The sequence below is a fragment of the Artibeus jamaicensis genome, unplaced genomic scaffold, assembly GCF_021234435.1.
Source record: "Artibeus jamaicensis isolate MK-2021 breed Jamaican fruit bat unplaced genomic scaffold, CSHL_Jam_final contig_519, whole genome shotgun sequence".
Classification (NCBI taxonomy): domain Eukaryota; kingdom Metazoa; phylum Chordata; class Mammalia; order Chiroptera; family Phyllostomidae; genus Artibeus; species Artibeus jamaicensis.
Window position 1 is genome coordinate 2,192,745 of NW_026521871.1, and position 16,426 is coordinate 2,209,170.

At 38.2% G+C, this 16,426-nt stretch overlaps 1 protein-coding gene across 1 annotated transcript; it reads left to right on the plus strand.

Annotated features, from left to right (window-relative positions):
- The first annotated feature begins 61 nt into the window (after window positions 1-61).
- Window positions 62-16,179, plus strand: PSMD6 (proteasome 26S subunit, non-ATPase 6). The gene is made up of 8 exons (XM_037136143.2): window positions 62-299; window positions 1,044-1,249; window positions 3,780-3,925; window positions 4,182-4,401; window positions 4,511-4,619; window positions 10,942-11,110; window positions 15,761-15,838; window positions 15,971-16,179. The coding sequence occupies exons 1-8, from the start codon at window positions 155-157 to the stop codon at window positions 16,065-16,067; spliced, it is 1,170 nt and encodes a 389-aa protein (XP_036992038.1). The 5' UTR covers window positions 62-154; the 3' UTR covers window positions 16,068-16,179.
- Window positions 16,180-16,426: the final 247 nt, after the last annotated feature.

Below are 16,426 nucleotides of genomic sequence, written 5' to 3' on the forward strand. Positions count from 1 at the left end.
AGGGGTCGCTGGCTGATGAAGGTAGAGGCGGGACCGGAAGCCGGGCTGGCGGCTGGCGGGCTCACTCGCCGACTTCTCCCGCTTCCGCCGTCCCTGCGTTGGTGGGTCAGCGTAGAGTTGCGTTCTTCCTCGAGTCATCCCCTCCGCCGTCGATATGCCGCTGGAGAACCTGGAGGAAGAGGGTCTACCCAAGAACCCCGACCTGCGCATCGCGCAGCTGCGCTTCCTGCTCAGCCTGCCGCAGCACCGCGGGGACGCGGCCGTGCGCGATGAGCTGATGGCGGCGGTCCGCGATAACAGTGAGGCCCGCGCTAGCAGAGTCAGCGGCCTAGGCCTGGGTTGGCCCCGCGCTCCGGAGCCTGCGTGGTTCTTTTTCCGACGGGTCTCCGTACCCCGGGATGACCCCTTCCCTCACGGGTCCCCCGAGACCAGGCCTGTCTTTTCAGACCTTAAGGATCTTAACTTTTGTTGGGGTGCCTTCGGGGACCTCCAGCCTTGCTCTCAGCGGCCTGTGCGCCCTTCCCCTCTGAGAGCAGCTTGCGGGGAAATCCTGCGGTATTGAGCCCGGTGCTAGGTACAGAACAGTGGCTCCTGACTTCCTGTCATTGGCTAGTGGTCCTGGGCTAGGTGTAGTCCAGCGGGAGAGTTGAGCTTTCCGTGTAAAGGAGAAATATGGGGTCGGTTCCTGTAGTTCTCTGTAGTAGTCAGTGGCACTGACCTGTATATACCGTGACGTGTCTCAGTCTGTGTAGCAAGCTTACCCTTTCCCTTGCTTGAAGACTGTCTTGGAACACAAGCGGTCAAGAGCAAATCGAGAATTTCCCTCCACCCAGACCTGGCAGAGGTTGGCGGTGCCAGGATTAGCCCTGGTGCTGCAAACCTGTCAGCAGCAAGCGTTTGCGTTTTGCCCAGCTCTTTACCAAGCGCTACCCCATTCCTTTCTTGTCATGGGGTGGGAGACAGGTGGAAGAAGTGAGTGGACACTGACTAAAGGGTAAGAGGCTGTCCCACTCATAAGTCACGTCTCTCTTTTTGGCTCTCAGACATGGCTCCTTACTATGAAGCCTTGTGCAAATCCCTGGACTGGCAGGTGGACATGGACCTACTCAATAAAATGAAAAAGGCAAATGAAGAAGAGTTAAAACGTTTGGACGAGGAGCTGGAAGATGCAGAGAAGAATCTCGGAGAGAGCGAAATCCGTGATGCAATGATGGCAAAGGCTGAGTACTTGTGCCGGATAGGTGACAAAGTGAGTAAGGATGGTTTCTCCTCTTTGTATAGTCTAGAATGGGCACTATCGTAGGTTAATAATATCTCATTTTAAAAATCAAGTTACTAAAAAAAAAAAAAATCAAGTTACTGCTTAAGAAGTTACGAAGGTAACATGCTTCCCTGAACTAGTGAATCTGTACAAAAATGAATAAAGAAAAAGTAGTTTTCTTGCTACATCCTTTCTCCTGCCTCACACACAGCAAGAGCCAGCAGTGTGTTCTTCCCCTTCTCTCTTACCAATAAAAACTCAAGTGAACAAGCAGGGATTTTTAGGTTTTTGCTGCTTTTACAAAATTGGAATTTTTCTCAATAGTTCACTTTTCTCATGGGTCTTGGTTAAGAGGCATTGGTTCTGGTGAATTTTTAAAATTATTATTTACACAAGTAGTAGTCTTTTTGTAAGAAACTAAAATATTGCCATTAATGTTAAAGCTGTATTAGATCTTTCATTTTTCCATACCTCCTCAAAGGTAACCATTTCAGTTCTTTTATTGTACATTTACAGGCATGTATATACCGGTAGAGATTAGCTAGTGTTGTGTTTGAATTAAAAAAAAAATAAGTGGTGTATTCTTGTCCTGTTTACTTTTTCATTCAGTATTATTTCTGAGTGATCTTTACATATCATATACATAAATCTTGCTCATTCTGGTTAACTGCTAGCTAATGGTCCATTGTGGGGTTATGCCATAATTTACTTAGCTATTCAGCTATTTATTGATGGACACGTACAGTATGTTGTTTTCAGCTGTTTTTGCTGTTACAAGCTACAGCTGTGAAAACATGCTTGTATATGCTTCCATATATATATATATTAGTATTTCTCTAGGGTATATTCTGGGAAGTGAAATTGTTGGGACAAGGAACAATTTGTATCTTAATATGTATGGCCAATTCTTGCACATAGCAGCTTGCCTAACTTATACTCCACTATAAGTGCATGAGAAGGATACCCAAGTGTTGGATATTTAAAATTTTTGAAAAATTTAGTAGTGTGACAGTGGTTAAGAAGATGGGATTTGAGGGTTCTTAATTTTGAGCACTGCACCCTGAAATATTTAGATGACAGATGACATGGCATTAATATTTAAAAAACAATGTATTTGGCTCTTTTATTAGAGAGGTTCCGTTTCTGGTTTTAGCAATTTTGATTTGCTGGGACCCTCAGTTTCTTCATCTATAAATAGGGATAATGATGGTTCCTACTGATGAGGATACAAAATAGAGGTAAAGACCTTAAGACTAGTATCTGGCGCAAAGTGCTTAATTGTTAATTAAATTTAAATTTAAAGTGAGTTTTCTTATGATAATTTAAGATTTGGTCATGGTAAAAATTTGGAAAATAAAAAACGTTTAGAAAAGAGCTAACAGTTTGTGTGGTTTTCTAGGTTGTGTGTATATGGTTTGCTTTTAAAGAGGATAATATTATCACATATGAGTGAGAAACTTACATACACTCTTGATTTAGGCCTTGAAGAATTTCAAGGAGAACATGCTTGAATCAATGTCGGAGAGTTGAAAACTGGTGCTGTTCTAATTCTGTATGCTTTTCAAGTGACATCTAAAAAGAACAGCTTGCTTTTTTTCCCCCTTCCTGTTGAGTCTCTTCTTTTTTTTTTTTATCAATTACTAAATAATGGGCTTAATGTATTTTTATTGTTGACTGTGTTACCACTGATTATAGTTATTATTCTTCATGGTGCTCAGTTTGTTCCAAATTTGTTCCTGGAAGCTCCTTCAAGAAGGCTTCTTTGTCCTTTTAACATGATCTTATTAGTCATACAGCAAGATATTACAGGTTCACCTGTTATTTTGCTTTTCAAAACTGGAATCATCTATTTTTCCTAGGACCCCTGGTGGAGATAGTGTTAATAGAAACCAAGATCTGAGTGCTGGGTCTGCCCATTACTGTCCTGCCAGTCTCTTTTATAAATTTATGAGGCATAACTAATAATTACATAAAACAAAGTCAAATTCATACTAGAAAGTACGAAGTCTAAACACATGATTTTATCCATGTTCATATTTGAAAGCAGCAGAAACACTTTATTCCACCATGCTTTGAGATAAATTGTACATTTAAATACTCAGTTGTATTCTAATAGTGACTAAGATAAAATTTCCATTACCCTTTAACTGATATGAATAACTTATAGTAATTTTAAAGTATTGTATTATAATTGTTAAAGAGAAAACTATTGAATATGTGGGGTGGGAAAGAGAATATAGAAACAATTGTGAGTAAATTATGTTTTTCTTATATTTTCTTCTAGATAGAATATAAGTATATGCTTAGGCATATTTGATGGGGTTTTTTTTGTACTTCATGCAAGAGGAGAGAACAGCATAATGAACTCCTCTGCAGTTATCATCCAGCTTCAATCATGGCCACCTCGTGTTCTCTCTATTCCTACCTATACCATGCCCGCCCCATTCCTTGTTAAGAAAATACCAGACAGTTAATAGCTATCTTTTCTCACCTGTTGCCTTTTTTTTTTTTTTGACAGGAGGGTGCTCTGACAGCCTTTCGTAAGACATATGACAAAACTGTGGCACTGGGTCATCGACTAGATATTGTGTTCTATCTCCTTAGGATTGGCTTATTTTATATGGATAATGATCTCATCACACGAAACACAGAAAAGGCCAAAAGGTACTTTTTAGCAGTGGGGATATATTCTTTCTAAATTATGATGCTATAAATAAGATTAATGTAAGAAATTTGCCTATTTTTTGCCACTACAATTACTAAATTTGGTCAAATAATTGATATATTTAATATAATATTTTCTTAAAATATACTCTTGGTTCACATTGTTAAAAGTTGTTTTCTTTGAAAATAACACAAACTTGTAAAAAGTAGCATTGTTTACTTCCAGATTATGATCTTACTGATTTTTATTTTATAGCTTAATAGAGGAAGGAGGAGACTGGGACAGGAGAAACCGCCTAAAAGTATATCAAGGTCTTTATTGTGTGGCTATTCGTGATTTCAAACAGGCAGCTGAGCTCTTCCTTGATACTGTTTCAACGTTTACATCTTATGAGCTGATGGATTATAAAACCTTTGTGACTTATACTGTCTATGTCAGCATGATTGCCTTAGAAAGACCAGATCTTAGGGAAAAGGTAATGACTGAGTCTTTAATAATCATATTTAAAGCTTATTTCATGCTTCTCTAACTTAAATACACAAAAATCATTGAAGCATACCTTTGTTTTTAAAAAAAATTTCTAGGTTATTAAAGGAGCAGAGATTCTTGAAGTGTTGCACAGTCTTCCAGCAGTTCGGCAGTACCTGTTTTCACTCTATGAATGTCGTTACTCAGTTTTCTTCCAGTCATTAGGTAAGGATAGAGTTGCTTGTTTTGATTATCTGTCTTCCTCTTATTGTTGATCCCTTTGGCAGAGAACCTAAGATGGCTTTTCACATATATGGGAGAAATAGTTTGCAGATAGCTGTAGGTCTTTGAACAGTGTGGCTAATCTTTTGCCCAGTTTTGTTTAGAGAGGGGTCAGCAGACTTTTTATACTGCTCAGGAGGTGAAATTCATGCTTACATTTTTAAAGGATTATTCAAAGAAGGAGAGAAGAATGTGTGACAGAGACCTAATGGATCTCAAAGGCTGAAAGTTTTTAGTGTCTGGACCTTTGCTGAAGAAGTTTGCCAGATCCCCTGGTTTAGAGTCTTAAGGAGGTGTAGGGCAGAGTAAGCAAATGGTTCTAAATACTGAGTTTTATAGGGAAAGGTGTGAGGGAATTCTTATCTCCTAATGGGATGATAATTGAGCTCTGAATTCACCAATGGGTTATTCTTTCTGCAGTAGCTAAATCTTTGCGCCGATTTGCAGATCACTTTCAAGGGCTGTAGGTGGAGAAAATACTGTTGAAAATACTTGTGGTGTCCCTCCAGAGCTAGTTTACGGTGATCCTATTTACATTAATGTACTTGATTTTCCTCTTGTCCCCACCCCTTCCTGCAGCCAGGCCATTCAGTTTCCTACAATGAGCACGAATTGCAAAGATGATAAAAGAATGAACTCCCATCCAGTCAACCCAGGGGTCCTTCCCAAATGTTCTTCTAAAACTTAAAGAACTTGGGATTGACATACAGGGGTGGGCAAAAGTAGGTATATAGTTGGAAGTATGTAAAACACAGAGGTTATTCATGTATTATTATTTATTAATTGTATTTTTCGTATGAACAACTATAAACCTACTTTTGTCCTTCCCTGTATTTCATTGTTAATGCTGCAAATTTCAGAAAGTATTTGGTTAAATGGGGAGGTAACAGTCCCAAAAACTGGAGTGGGAAACACTCCAAATGATGGTCATTGTCTTTTGGAGCAGTGTTTATGGAGCGCTTTCTCCATGCACAAATGTTAGGCAGCTTTATGAAAATTCATACTTTTCATCTGACGTAATGTGGGCACAACACTCTTCAAGCATGCTGAATTACTCGCTTGGCTTTATCTTCTTGTGCATACATGGATGCATTGTCCACAAGATTTTATGGCAGAATTGCTCTTCTTCCTTTCTGATGCTCATAGTCATTACTCTGCTCAAATGTGGAGTTTTCTTTCATCAGTCAGAAGGAATAACTTCTCTGCATTACTAGAGCCCTTATTTTATGCCCCTTCCTCTTTTTTTTTGAGATATACAAGGGGGGACCCCCCAAAAAACTAAAGTTATCTTCTGGATGGTGGGCCCCTTTGTAGTATAGGCTTCCCCTGCTAGGTGGGTGTTCTAGGAACCCATCTGTATCAGAGCACTAGCTGGCATAGTTGTGAGAGGCTACATTTGGCTTCAGTGATTTTTTTTTTTTTTTTTAGAAGACTCAACATATTTGCTCATTTCACGATGGGTGATTTATGAGTGCGCCTCCCCCCCCCCACCGCGTGTTCAGTTTTTGATGAAAAACAGCATGACCCCCATGTCCCAGCCTCCCTATTCATCCAATCTCACCCCAAGTGACCTTTCTTCTGTTTCCTGGGATGAAAAAAGTTCTCAAAGGGAAATATTTTACTGATGTGGAAGAGGTGAAACAAAAATGGCAGAAGTACTAAAAGGCATCAAAATTGACAAGTTCAAAAACTGTTGAGCAGTTGGAGAAAAGTCTTGATAGGTTTATTGCATCAAATGGAGAGTACTTTGAAGGTGGTGACAGTTTAAACATATAAGAATACACAATTTTTTAATGAATAAATTCCATGAGTTTTGTTTTGGGCCCTCCCTCATGCCATAAAATTTACCATTTTAAAGTAAAATAATTAGTTTTAGTATATGGATAAGGTTGTGCAATCATTGCCAGCAGCTGCAAAACATCTTCATCAGCCCAAAGGAAATCTGTACCCATTAGCAGTGACTACTTATTCCTACCCTTAGTCCCTGGCAACCACTAACCTTTCTGTCTCTGGACATTCATACATGGCCTTTTGTGCTTGGCTTCTTTCACCAGCACAGTGCTCTCACAGGTCATCCATGTTGTAGCATGTGTCATCCATCAGTGCTGAGCGATAGGCCATTGAATGGATGTACCATATTTTATTTTTCTCTTTAGTTAATGGACATTTGGGTTATCTACAGTTTTTGGCTATTAGAAATATGTTGTAATGAATATTTGTGTACAAGTTTTTATGTGAACAAATTTTCATTTCTCCTGGCAGTACACCAGTACACCTTATAGTGGAATTACTGTGTCATATGGTAACTCTTTGGTTTCCAAAGCAACTGTACCATTTTACACTCCCACCAGCGATGTGTGAGAATTCAGATTTCTCCACATCTAATCCTTATTATTGTATCTTTTTAATAATAGCCATTTTAGTAGGTGTGAAGTGATGATATCTTATGATTTTGATTTGCATTTCCCTGATGACTAATGATTTTGAGGATTTTTTTCTGTGTGCTTATTGGCCATATGCCCCGTTTATTTTTATTTTTAACGAGTTTATTTTTAGAGAAGAGGGAAACATCAATGTGTGGTTACCTCTCACACGCCCCCTACTGGTGACCTGGCCTGAAACCCAGGCATGTGCCCTGACTGGGCATCTCGGCGGCCCTTTGGCTCACAGGCCAGTTCTCAATCCACTGAGCTACACCAGCCGGGGCCAGTATGCCCCCTTTTTAAAACCTAGCATATTGTTTTGTGATTGTTTTTCTGAGAGTTTGTCTATTCCGATAACTAGAGTTACTGGGAGCAGACTTGATGCTTTTTTTAATGTATGTAATGACTGTAGCACCAGCACAGCCTGGTATGTTATTGAGTGCTCAGTGTAAATGTCTGCTGCATTAATTAAATCAAAGAGGAAAATGGGGGTGGGGGTGGGGGATGCTATCCTAGTGTAATGACATTGATGGTTTTTGGAAATCTGAATTGTTAGGGTTTCTACCCTGCCCATTGCTATTAACAACCTTTTATTTCAACACTTTGGATGAAAATTTTTATCTTTACCAATTTTCTACATTTCCCAACTATTTTAAATGAAGAAGACAAGATAATTAAATTTTCTTTATGTGATGGAGTCATCATTATTTGTTCTTTTAGTGTACTGAGACACTAGGGTTTGTATGGTTGGTTTTGTAAGACTGCTTCTCCAAATATTTATAGACACAGGATTTAAAATATTTTATATAAAAAAGGAAATAGCATCCTTTCTTATGTAATACCTGAGTTTTTAAAAATTAAACTGAGAAAGTGAGAGGTCCTGTGTCATCCTATCCCCAAATCTATATACACATTTATTCACACATAAAATTCTCCCCAAGATAGCTATTTTAAGATTTTGTTGTATGTCCTTCCAGACTTTTTATTCACTTATTATGTGCACTTTAAAAAACAAAAATGAAACACCACCAAAAAACCAAGGTTGTATGTACATGTGAAAAAATTTTAAGCAGTATCATTTAAAGAGGAAAACGGCCCTCCCAAACCTATAATTGCCATGGTCCTTTCTCTAGAGTCAACTGCCATTAGCAGGTTTCAAATGTGTTCTTCGGGGCGATAGTGTCCAGAGATACGTACGTGAAACACCTTTAAACACAGATGTATTTTATGTGCTGTTTTCTAAGTAGCTTTTTTCTCTCTGCAATATAACATATATATCTTTTCATGTCATTATTCAAATAGCTGGTAGTTGAGTATTTTTAAGTGACTCATGACCGGGTATATATATAGTGGCAGATAGGACAGATGGCATGCCTTGGAGCTTCCATTTCTTGTAAGGAGTGGAAGTACTTCATTGTATTAGAAGCACCATACTCCATCCTGTACTGGTAAAAAATTATGTTTTCAGCCCTAGTCGGTGTAGCTCAGTGGATTGAATGCTGGTCTGCGTGAACTGAAAGGTCACTGGTTTGATCCCCAGTCAGGGCACATGCCTGGGAGGTAAACCAGGGCCCTGGTTTGAGATGTACAAGAGGTAACCTGTCAGTGTTTCTCTCCCTCTCTTTCTCTCTCCTTTCCTGTCTCTCTCTCTAAAAAGGTGGGGGGGGGGGATAAATAACATCTAAAATAATTATTTTCAATTTTTCCCTGTTATAAGCAACCTTATTTTTGAACACTCATTTACAATGCCTCTTTTCCAATTTTGCTTGTTATTTCCTTAGGGAAAAAAATTAAGGCAATGAATTTTGCAAAGGGTAAATACCTTTCATCTCAATCACTGTTGCCCTCCAGATATATTGTGCCAGTTTACAAGAACAGTTTCTACTTCTCTCATGTTAACGTCATTTGAGAGAATCTGTCCCCTTCCCCTCGTACCCTTACCCAGTTTGAGAGGAGAAAAGTAATTTTATTGTTTTATGCTTTTTTTTTTTGCCAAAGAGTTTTTTCATTGAACTTTTAAGTCTTTTTTATTTTTAAGATTTTATTTCGTTATTTTTAGAGCGAGGGAAAGGGAGGGAGGAAGAGGGTGAGAAATACCAAGAGAGAGAAACATGGATCTGCTGCCTCCTGTACACACCCTGACAAACCTGCAACCCAGGCACATGACCTCACCAGACCAACGTCCTTTTGCTTTGCGAACCGACATCCAGCCAACTGAGCCATACCAGTCTGGGCTTAGTCTTCTTTTAAATGGCACATAAAAGATGTAAGAAGATATTTTATGTAGAGATTATGGATGTGACCCATCCTGACCAGCAAACACTTTTTTTTTCCTCATCTTGATCTGTAGGTTTTCTTTGCCGTATTTTTTATCAGTTTTATTAAGGTATAATTGATATATAACACTACATAAGTTTAAAGTGTTTAAGAATAATTTGATATTTATGATTTTTTTTTTTTTTTTTTTTTTAGTGAGAATGAGCATCATCTCATGTTTAGGGCCATTGACCTTCATGTTACTAAATTGTGTTTCCTTGTCTGCACTGATGTTGAGCATTCTTTGCTTCTTGCCACAACTCTATGGACTCGTCGTCCTTTGTTAGACCGCTCAGTACTGACTGCCCTAGATTTACTTAGTAATTGCCCTTTTCTCTGTCTTCATTCTGTCATCACATATACCTGGATGGTAGTGATTCCTCAGTTCCTGTCTCCACTGAGCACCAGACCCATGCCTGTCTCCTTGATGTCGTCACTCATTGTTTAATACGTGAATCCATTTGAACACTGCCAAAGAACCCCACTGCACTCCCCGCCTTCCCCCCAAAAAACACTTCCAAAGACAAAGTCTGCTTATTCTCCAGGGATTTCTGTTTTATTCAAGCCAGAAACAAAAGTATGTGCTTGATTTTTTTTTTTTTTTTTTTTAATATCAATGTATGGTTGCCTTCTCGTGTGTCCCCTGCTGGGAACTGGCCTGCAACCCAGGCATGTGCCCTGACTGGGAATCGAACCGCAATACTCTGGTTCCCAGGCCCGTGCTCAATCCACTGAGCTATACCAGCCAGGGCTGTTACTGGTATTCTTGAACTTAGCCAGGCTCTTCCTGCCTTGGGACATTTGCATCATTCATACTTCTCTGTGCCTCTTGCTCTCTGCTTGGCCAGCTCCTCAGAAAGGCCTTTTCTATCCACCCCAGTCCAGGGGAAGGCCTCCTGTCACACTCTGTCATGTTACTGCTTTTTGTGTGTGTGTGTGTGTGTTTCACTTTTATTTTATTTTATTTTTTAAAATTAATTTTATTTAGTTATTTTTCAAGTACAGTTTTTTGTCTATTTTTCCCATCCCAGCCTCCCCCACCCCTTGCTCCCCACCTCCCTCCCATTTCCACCCCCCTTAGTTCTCATCCCTGTGTCCTTCCTATTTGTTCCTCCAAATCCCTCCCCCTTTTTCCCCTTAACTTCCCTTCCTTCTCCCCTCTGGTCACTATGCTTTGTTCATGTCACAGAACTTGGTAGTTTCTGAGAGTATCTTATTTGATCATCTCTCTGCTGTTTGAAAATGTAGTTTCTGTGGCAGTAGTGATCTTGTATTTTGGTTTACTGCCATATCCTTACTATTTAAAGCAGTGATGTATAGTAGTTGTTCAGTAAAATAATTTGTACTTATGTGGCTTACTCATTAATATCCTCTGTACATTTTACTGTTCAATTATTCTTTTTCTTATTGTCTTATAAGAGCTCTTTATGGATCAAGGCTATAATTCTTATCCTGTTATAAATATGTCCTCTAGTTTCTTTCTTCATCTGAAAGAGTCTTATAATTTGTCATCTTATTTATTGCAGCTGTTGTGGAACAGGAAATGAAAAAGGACTGGCTTTTTGCTCCTCATTACCGGTACTATGTGAGAGAAATGAGAATTCATGCATACAGCCAGCTGCTAGAATCCTATAGGTCATTAACCCTCGGCTATATGGCAGAAGCCTTTGGTGTTGGTGTGGAGTTCATTGATCAGTAAGTTTAAATAATTTACATCGTACTAATTTTTTTTAAGTTGCCTTTTAGTATGCAAATTTGTATGTTTTCATTTTCATTGCTTCCCTCAATAAAAAAACTTAAGAAATTTTCTTAAGATTATTATTATCAAAACAGCTATATCTATCATCCCAGCCTTCCTGATGTGCCCCTTCTATTAACAGAATTGTAGAGAGGGTGATTTTACAAAAGGTATTAGACCAGTTGTTATCAAAGTCATCTTGTTTATTCTTTCTGAACTACACTGTCATGATAGGAATGATGCTTAGATCTCTCTTACATGTCGTAGGTCATGTTTCCTCTGATAATAATGCCTTCCAGTTTTTAGGTGCTGCCACAGTTCTGGTCAAATTGGTTATTAAATCTGGTGCTTGTAACCTGTGAATGAATGATTCATCAAATACTCACTAAGCCATTATGGCATGGTTGATGTTGTTTTAGATCCCTGTGGACTTTTGTTCTAGTTGTACTGGAGAAACGGCAAGTAAGAAGCTTAAATATGTAAGGGAATTTGTGATAGAAATGAGTCCACAGATATAATGAAGTAGAATAGAAAGACATGCGTGACTGAAGCATAGTGGTGATAGGGGGAGGGGCGGCCATTGGAGGATTTTAAGGATGGGAGTACTGTGATTTCTTGCTGTGTCTCACAAGACGAAGAGAATGGGAAGCCCAGTTGTGCTGTTCAATAGCTCATGGAGTTTTTCGGTGCCTTTGACGAGGGTAGTGGGAGTGGAGTTGAGAAGTAGACAGAATGTGCTGTCCATTTGGTATCAAGATCAGCAAGTCCCAAACAGAAGTCTGTTGAATGTTCATGATGTAGTTTTCTGTGGCCCACAGTGAAAAAAGTGGTGTTTAGGTAGTTACTTTAAGTGAAGCTGCATTTCATTTAAGACAGACAAATATTTCTCTTTTTAGTGGTGTTTTTGCTAATATTTTATGAAAAATTCCAAATGTGCAGAAAATGCTGAAGAATTACACAGTGGATTCCCATATATCCTTGATTCTATAATTAACATTTTGTTATGTTTGCTTTATCACATACATGTTCATGATCACATATCTGTTCATCTTATTTTTTTACTTCAAAGTAAGTTTCAGATTCCTGTTCATTTTATCCATAAACATTTTAGTATGTATATCAATATTTGTTTATGGGTTTGTTTTGGGGGTTTTTTTAGGTATATTTGCATTCAGCAAAATGCATAGATCTTAAGTGTAATCCCCGCTTCTGTGGAGCCATCATCAGAGATTACCTCATTCTCTTCCTTTAAAGAAAAAAGGCAGTGAGAGTAATTTTTCTGTGTTTTAAAAATTGTCCTTATCAAAGTAGAAGGCTGGTATCCCTTGGTTGGTTTTGTTGTTTTGTTTCTGAATGAATTAGTCTCTGAGATTTGTCTGATAACCACTGCCCAAGAGAGTTAGTTACAAGGATGGGGAGTGGCCATTATGAATGGTTTTCATGAACCCGTGGAAGGGAGTGAGCAAGTGCATGGGAAAGGAGGGTTGGCCTGTCTTCTCATTTTAATTGCCATTAAAGAGCTGTGTGGCCTTGGTCAGGTTCTGTCCCTTCCTCAGTTTCTTAACTGTGATATGGAGGTAATGAAGCCATCATTTATTGGGGGCAAAATGAAGTTCAAAATCAGTGTAACATCTGAAGGACAGTGCCAGTTAGACACATTGCAGTGTTCTTTAAGTCATTACAGTGACATTTGAATTCAAGGCAGGTGGCACATTTCAAGGTAGTATGTACAAAGCAGGGAGTATTTGAATTGTTTTCTCAGAAAACAAAGGGAGTATCCTTTGTTTTCTCAGATCAGTTCTAGAGACATTGTCTATACCACTTGGCTGTACTTGTTGTTTCCTAGAAAGGCCTTCTTTTAAATTTCTGTAATACCTGCTTTAAGTCTGGGTTTTCATGGATTCTTTATTAACCCTGAAATCCTTTTTGGAAAATGGGCTGATTTAGTAGGTTTGAACAGTAATTCAGCACCAGTGTTTCATTTTTACTTCCTTAGGCACAGTAAGATACTGTTGGAAAAAGGAAGAGGCTCATCAGTTGAATAAACACAACTTCTATTGATAGGTTTAAGGTTAGAAATCATGTCTATGGGCCGTGTTCCACAATTTTGTTGGTAGGTTTTTTGTTTAAAATTGGGATGCATATTTATTCTACAGGAGTTTATTCAGTAGATACTCAGGTCATCATTACTAGCCATCTGCATGTGAGGCACCATGCTGAGGTTTTGGAGCAAAGCACAGGCTGGGGAATGTGACTGTCTTGGGATATGCTTGATTAGCACCTAGGAAGATGAGAAAAAGGTAGTTTAGCTCTAAAGCAGAGAATGGAATTTCAGTGCCAACCCTTGGGTGTTAGGAGTTAAACTTTGTTGTTGTAATCAGAAAGCAAACTTCCTGAATTACTCTGGCACAGAGTTCAGAATGAGCATTACTGGAAGTTGGTATTTGATGCCACTGCCTGAGAAATGGACACATCTACAGATGGCTTCTTGTGGTCATTTAGACTAAATGTCATTGCATGTTTAGGATTTTCATAGGAAGTAATGGGAGAAAGGGCTTTCCAGATGGAAGAAAGAGCACAAATAAATTTAGGGATGTGTTTGAGAAATGAGTTACTGGATGGAGAGTGTGGTGGGAAGTACAGGGAAGTCCACTGAAATAAGCCTAGAGGGATACCAGGTTAGCTCTAAAGCAGGGTCTTCAATGGCACCATAAGGAGTTCTTCATTTACCCCTGCCTAAACTGGTCTGGGGATAATGGGATGGAAAGAAGCAAAGGGCATTCTTGAGTCAGTTTGCTTGTAAGTCAAATCCAGTCTATTTTTCTGTATCTTGTTCCTAAATCAGAATATCAGGATTCTTCCGAGGTTTTCTTTCCTGTTCTGTAGATTTGGGTAGGACTAAGAAAGCTGGTGGTGATTAAACTTGATTGTGTAATTTTCTCTGTGCACTTCAGTCCCAGAACAAGAGTTGCAAATAGTTGTAGCAGCTGTGTTCTAGAGTTACAACTGTTTACATGGAATATGAATATAAGTGAGTTTAGAAGCAATTTTGATCTTTGTTAATTTTTAGATTTTACCTAGAGTCACTCAGTTATGTAACTCAGAATCTAGCAGTTGAAAGAAGGAATGGACATTATAGCAGTTGGATCAAGTCTATTTTGATAGTGTAGAAATAAAGCAGACTGTATAAACATGTTCCCATTCTTGATAGTTTAGGATAACTTCTAGCTTAAACTCTTCAGTAGCAACTAGTTATGGTACTGATTTCTTTCAAATCACAAAGCAAAAGTAGCACACTGTACACTTTTTCATCTAATTACAGTGCTTGCTGTTCAATAAGCATGAGGCATGGTGCTTGCCTCTGACCTTCCTCAACAGTGCATTAGACTTTGTTCTGTCCAATACAGTCACATTTCATTGTAGCTTTAATTTGCAGTTTTAATGAGTTATTTGTCTGATTTGTAGTATTTTCCAATTTATATAGCAAACACCTTTTATCCACATTATCTTTTAGTTTTTGACTTGGTTTTGGTGGTATGTTCTTTTCTATGTAGAAATTTTCTTTTCATAATCCAGTTTATCTATTTTTCTTACATGGTTTCTTAGTTTCCCTCATCACCATTGAATGATTAAGCTAACCTTTCCCCATTGGTCTGCAATGACATTTTGTTAGAAATTTGACTCTTAATATTTAGAGTCCCTTTTCTATTGATGTTTATGTGCTTGGCTCAAGATGTTTTAGTATCTGGAAGAGTAATATGTTACATAATTTTTACTTGAAATCTGATTTTTCTTGATTAGAAAGACTTGCATGAATCTCTAAATTTAACATAATTCAAATATTTATTTTAAAGGAGTCATTTTTCCATTTATTCTCTTTAGTAGCATAGAGTTTCCTTCATATAGCTTTTGTACATTACTAAGCATTTACTTTTTTTCCATGTCATGTGGTAGCAGACTCTTTGGAGAGTGTCACCACTGATGCTGTGTTTTGAGGTATATGTGTAACCATAGCCATGCTGTTCAAATAGCTGTCTTAATTTTGAGGTTTGGGTAATGACTGGATATACTTAGAAATACTTTTTTCATATTCACAATGGATTAACACATCATCTTTGCATCCCTGGTCTTAATTTATTGTAGCATATTATTATTTTTCCCCTTCATGCTCTGAAGGGTTTTGAAAACCCTGAGAGTTACCTGCTCCTTAATAGTTAAGTTATAGGAAACTGGACAGTTTAGTAAGTACCCTCAAACTTCCAATAAATCTTATTTATTTACGCATGCATTCTATTTCTAACTCACTGTTTATATCTGAGCACTTCTGCAGCTCTAAAGACTTGCTATGAATGCGTTCTTTGACATCTGTGCTCCATCTGAGCATGAACTTCTAGGGTCATGTTTATTCTGGTAGACAACTTAATTTTGGGGGATAATCCTATAACATCCAGAGAAGATCTCAACTCCTGCATACTCAATAGCTAAGGAGGGAGGGAAACTACATGTTACCTTGAAAGGTAGTTGAATCATGGTATTTAGTGTACTGTATAGTTTTCTAAGATTCTTCTATAAGGCTAATACTAAAGGCTCCCCCCCCTCTCAATTAGGGAACTCTCCAGATTTATTGCTGCTGGGAGACTACACTGCAAAATAGATAAAGTGAATGAAATAGTGGAAACCAACAGGTATGTTTAAGTTTATGTATCATTTGTAATACTCCCAGAATAAGGGGAACTCTTAAGTGGAGTAGGTCAGTGCTTGTTATGGAGTAATATGACTGGTAAATAACTCATTTTTTTTCTTGAATTTATTTATAGACCTGATAGCAAGAACTGGCAGTACCAAGAAACTATCAAGAAAGGAGATCTGCTACTAAACAGAGTTCAGAAACTTTCCAGAGTAATTAATATGTAAACCATGTAAGCAAAGGAATTCCTTTGGAAATAATTATTTGGAATTTTTATAGCTTACTTTACTATGTACCTTGTTCAATTGTATAAAATAAATACTGTGTTGTTTCTGTCGATTTAACTTTTTTTTTAAGCGTATCTACATTAAGCATGGGGTCCCACAATGTTAAAACAATGTTACTTTTATGTCATTTAAACATCTCTGGTTTATGGTTACAGTCAGAGGCTGTATGATACCTGAGTTCAAATCCTGACTGCTAATCAGTAAAACAGGGATAATTAATACAAGCCCATTATTTCTTCCTTTAAGCCTCTGGAATTTTAGAAAGAGGAGTACATGCTACATATTGTAAGCCAGAATTA

What these genes read in the sequence shown, in the direction of transcription:
- PSMD6 (XM_037136143.2), top strand. Translation starts at nt 155, where the DNA reads ATGCCGCTGGAGAACCTGGAGGAAGAGGGTCTACCCAAGAACCCCGAC. An exon ending in GGCGGCGGTCCGCGATAACA is followed by an intron (nt 300 to 1,043) that starts GTGAGGCCCGCG and finishes TTTGGCTCTCAG; the next exon opens with ACATGGCTCCTTACTATGAA. An exon ending in GAAATAGTGGAAACCAACAG is followed by an intron (nt 15,839 to 15,970) that starts GTATGTTTAAGT and finishes ATTTATTTATAG; the next exon opens with ACCTGATAGCAAGAACTGGC.